The sequence below is a fragment of the Alosa pseudoharengus genome, unplaced genomic scaffold, assembly GCF_046254945.1.
Source record: "Alosa pseudoharengus isolate Yale_2024_CS ecotype anadromous, Long Island Sound unplaced genomic scaffold, YU_APseudo_1.1 YU_APseudo_1.1_scf_14, whole genome shotgun sequence".
NCBI lineage: Eukaryota > Metazoa > Chordata > Actinopteri > Clupeiformes > Clupeidae > Alosa > Alosa pseudoharengus.
The window spans coordinates 20,504,077-20,509,076 of record NW_027468609.1 but is presented as its reverse complement, the minus strand read 5'-3'; the positions used below and the strand labels follow the sequence as shown (position 1 = coordinate 20,509,076).

The window sequence follows — 5,000 nt, the reverse complement described above, 5'->3', positions numbered from 1 at the left end:
GCAATCCAATCACGCCTTCTCCAGTGAGTGATGTGATGCCCCCACACAAGCCATAGAGGCAATCAACACGCCAAAAACAGAAAGTACCAAAGAAGCACAAACCAAGTGCTGGCATACGTATAATTCAGGGAACTGTGGCGTGCTCTGATGACTGCGAGGATGCCAGGTTGCTTGCACTTCCCTCTGAGGCTGAAAGTACTTTGAGCACGAAACATATTCTCAATATAGTCTGTGTGAGAGTAAACTTCCCTAAGTGTTTACCGCACAGCATAGCAGTGGTCATCTACAGTAAGTGCACATCAAGAGTGCACAAAGTGCAGTGTTGGGCTTGGGCTTAGATGAGAAATGGGACAAACACACACACACACACACACACACACACACATGAGTGTCTAAGGACTCAACTCAGGTTGATAGGTGACCTTGCCTTATAGAAAGTATCCTTATTAGGTACCTTGTACCTATGAATAAAAATGAATTGACACACCTCTCATATTCATACATGAAGTTACATGGTGATGCATGGTGATAATCTACTTGGGGTGAGGGTAATGGTTTGTTATGTGTAGTGTTTACTAAAAGGATCAATAAGTATTTCCACCAATGTCCATTAAGTTAATGTCCATTAGGGTCATTTATTGCCTCTACCAAGGAGTTTATGTTTTTGGTGCAGTTCGTCTGTCTGTTTGCAAACAGGATTACACAAACTTGATTGAATGGTCTTGCATGGGCCTAGGAAGAACCTGTTAACATCTGGAGTGAATCCAACTCAAGGGGCAACTCAATGAATTTCAAGACCATCATTATTTATTTTACATGATATTTTAGGTCATAATTTTAGGTCAGCATTTTCATGCACTGGTGATTCCTTGGAAGTGCATTTCTAGTTCATCTATACTGTAATACTCAGGTAAAGCAGTAATCCAATCCTCCAGTAAGGAGTGGTGAAGTGATCGCTTACCTGGTTCGCTCACCAGCTAGCATATGGTTTGTTTGCTGCTGAGGTCCAAAGATGCAGCTTTGTGAATGGACCTCAGGAGGCCCCTGCTGTTCATTTTGTTTGGTGAGTCATGCCTCCCCTCACTGGAAACACTTTGCTCCAGCCGAGCCTGCTATGCTAGCAATTAATGGGGAAGGCACATTATTTGCATGGGTGGACTTTGAAGAGATAATTTGGGCAAAAAGGCTCTGTGTTAATGAAAGATGGCGGCTTACTCAGTGGCATGGAATACAGGAGCTTATTGCTTCCCCTTTGCATAGTCGAGTTTTATTAAGCACCATCACTTCTCTTTGAGTGACAGGGGGGGTTTTGTTCTTTGAGCGTGTTGTGCATCAAAATCAGAAGGGAACTCTCATTGTTTTTTGTTGGCTTCTGGTTTAGAGCCTAAAGACACGCAAAGAGAGCCTTGAAGCTGAAGGCTACTTTGCTGTTAGAAATGTAGGGAGAGCACTGTGAATGATGTGGTTTTCTTAGGTCCATTATTATTTTTCTGTGTGGTGCGTCCTCACTTTGGAGATTACTGTTTGTGTGATGTTGTCTTTGCCAGTGCCCGAGTCAGTGGAATGTGTTAGCCTTGCAAAGGGTTCTGATGTTGGGATATGTTCTGGAATCAGTTGAGACCGTTCTGGTGGGACTGTGGGCAAATACAGCCTTACCATCTATGTGTGTGTGTGTGTGTGTGTGTGTGTGTGTGTGTGTGTGTGTGTGTGTGTGTGTGTGTGTGTGTGTGTGTGTGTGTGTGTGTGTGTGTGTGTGTGTGTGTGTGTGTGTGTGTGTGTGTGTGTGTGTGTGTGTGTGTGTGTGTGTGTGTGTGTGTGTGTGTGTGTGTGTGTGTGTGTGTGTGTGCTTGTGTGTATGTGTGACTGTGAGACTGTGCACACAGACAGTATGCTTATCTGTGTCTGTTTGCGAATCTGTTTGTGTGCATGCCAGATGAAGTGTGTGTGTGTGTGTGTGTGTGTGTGTGTGTGTGTGTGTAAAAACTGTTGAAAGCAGGCGGGCGGTGTCTGCTCCTTAATGAAAAGCTGTAGCCTTAATGGAGCCTGTGATTTGTCAGCCTGCAGAGACAGACACAGACAGAGACGCAGACACACACAGAGCCCAGGTCTCAGCAGAACTCCTCCTGGTGGCCAAACTAAGGCCCAGGCTACACTCTGTCCGCATCTGAAGCACTCCTTTCGCGGAGCATAGAAATAGTTTTAGAAAGCGCACACACTGCTGTCACGTCCAGCCAAAGTCCTTTTAGGCAAGTCCCTCCACTCGGCGGCCATATTGCAACGCTTTTTGGGCACTCATCGGGCATCCATTTCGGCTTCACGACACCAATCTTGCTCCAGCGGTGAGATCACAACACATCATTGGCACGATGTCTTCACTACACACCATATGATTGGCTCAATGTATTCACATCACACCACATGATTGGCTCAATGTATTCTCATGTCGACGTTTTGCCGAGGAAGGGGTGGGAAATGTGTAGACACGTTACAAACTAACCCCATGCATTTCTATGGAGGATTTTTTGAGTGCTGATTTTTTGAGTCTCCTCATTAGAAAGGGACACGTTGACACCTATTGGACGTCGTTGTCTGCAGTTGCCTCTCAGTAGGCTACATCTCTGTATTTCATCAATATCAACATGTCAGGCATCAATAAAGGTGATGAAATGTTATCCCATTGTTCAATATTTGATAGCCTGTCACAGGAACATTATTTCACTAAAATTGCCTTGATTTGCGGTGTTGATCCGTGTGGGAGAAAGTTGTAGCCTAACTTTTTTCTATTTTCTCTGTTCAAAACTCGATTTACAGAAAGACTATAGACTTTCTTAGAAGCTGTGAAATTTGGCCAGAAAGGAGGCATACATGTCTGCTCTCTGAAAGAGTATAAAGCTTCAGTTACGTGCCCAGTGTACCCTCCCTGTCAGACTCCCATTGTTCTCAAGACCCCCACATTAAAGGAGAATTCCGGTGTGATATTGACCTAAAGTGTATTGAAACATGATACCGAGTGTGAACGTATGTCTCATAGCCCATCTCGGCTTGTCCCCTGCACTCCAAAATCTGGCGCTAGTTAGCCGATGCTACCAACAGCTTTTTCAATTGTGGTGCTTCGGCATCGGGCTAGCCATGCAAATAAATCACTGTTTTACACCATTTACGATGCTCAATGTATCTCCACACTTCATTGGTAGACTTCCGAGGGCCCTGACATTTAAAACGAGACATTGAGAACTTTGAAAAAGCACTGGTAGTTTACTTACAAGACGATTTATACAGACAGTATCTTCACGAAGTTTAGCGTTTGCAGCCATCTTGAATTTAGTCACGATAAGTCGAGCGACGAGTAAGAATGAACAGGTATGATAAGGGATCAGATTCCAAAAATAATTCAGTGGAAATGCATGGATTCCAGTTTCTTCCAGTAGCATCAACACACATATGGACCACTGAATAAGAGAGGGTGCACATGACCACAGTCTGGCACTTTGGACTCGTAGTTGTTCTTATTATGCTACTCTCAAGTCTGTGTGTGTAGTTGCAGCATGCGCAGTTTGTGCCCTTGTAGTGTAGTGTCGGTCTCAAAAATATTGACGCTACAGTACTTGGACGTCCACACAGAGCCTTGTGTTCACCCTTTGATTAAAAAATGTTACATCACTCAGACCCTAGTGGACACCCGTACTTGCGGATATGCGAAGTGAAACACATTGCCCTAAGACAGTGATTGGAAGGCTTTTGTCATTATTTGGCACAGAAAGCCTCAGACGAAACCACTGGCCCAAGGATCACCTCATGGGCTGCCAGAGACTCAGTGTGTGTGTCCCCCGTACAGTGTGTCGTACAGGACACTGCCATTGTAGGCTCTGTTTTCCCCCACTAAGAGGCAGATACTTTAATCCAAACGCGCCTTCCAGCCCCCGCCCCCCCCCCCCTGGCTACATGCCCCCCTTCTGTGAGCTTCAGAAGACACGATCAGATGGCACAGTGGGATGTCTGCTTTTGATCACCACCTGCTGAAGACTTAAAGTATTAGATCATGATGGAGTACTGTTTCAGTGTGAGGATCATCACCATCTCCTGGATCACAGAAGCCAGGGAAATGAGAACAGTTTTCATGATACTGCCTGCTGGCTCAAGAAAAAATAATCTTAACAAATTATGTGTGAAGACAAGAAAATAACCGTTTGAGTTGTGTAACCGAGAGTGATGTTGAGTGATGGAGAGTGACATGTGCGTCTGCATGTATACGTTGTCTCTCTTTCTCTCATCCAAGTGATGCTACATGCTGTTAGCGTTCATGTTAGCGTACAGATGAGCCTTGGCTAGGTTAGCCTGCTGGCTTTGGTCTCACTCCCAGTTGAATTTGACCTCTGGGGAATGCAGTGTGGGCTTCCTCTCTCTTGGCCTTTGCCCCTGGTGGAAATACACAGGCTAAGAATGTCTGATAGGGAATCTCTGTAGAGTGCCATACATTTATTAAGGAGCCAAACTGACCAACCTGTACTCCAAGGACTTCAGTTGTGCCCATTTTATACTTACCAGTAGTCGTGAGTGTGTGTGGTGATATAACACTGTCCGCCACCCTGCGTCACCTGTGTTGCTGGTATGTGAGGCGTGAAACATCCACAGTCTGTCAGGGGCACCCTGGGTAATAATCTGCATCCCTCCACATCCCACATTTCTGTGCATAGTCACTAAATTTGACCTCTCTCTCTCTCTCTCTCTCTCTCTTTCTCTCTGTCTCTCTCTCCCTCTTGTTGTCTGTTTCTATCTGTTTCTCCCTTTCTCTCTATCTCTATCTCTATAATATGTGCCTCTCTCTCTCTGCCCATCTCTCTCTTTCTCTCCATCCCTTTCCTTCCCACTCTCTATTCCCCCCCCCCCTGCAGAAGAAGAGTCGAGAAGAGACCTGTGGCGAGGGCAGCGGGGTGGAGATCCTAGAGAACCGGCCGTATGCGGATGGTCCTGGCGGTGAGGGCCAGTACACGCACAAGGTG

General features: G+C 45.7%; 1 protein-coding gene across 1 annotated transcript in view; it reads left to right on the top strand.

Annotated features, from left to right (window-relative positions):
* The window catches only part of pitpnm2 (phosphatidylinositol transfer protein, membrane-associated 2), a 61,123-nt gene that overhangs the window by 11,772 nt on the left and 44,351 nt on the right, over positions 1 to 5,000 (top strand). The window contains exon 3 of the mRNA XM_076284117.1: positions 4,893 to 5,000. This exon is cut by the window's right edge and continues 107 nt beyond it. Coding sequence (XP_076140232.1) covers positions 4,893 to 5,000 — 108 coding nt within the window. The remainder of the gene's footprint in view (positions 1 to 4,892) is intronic.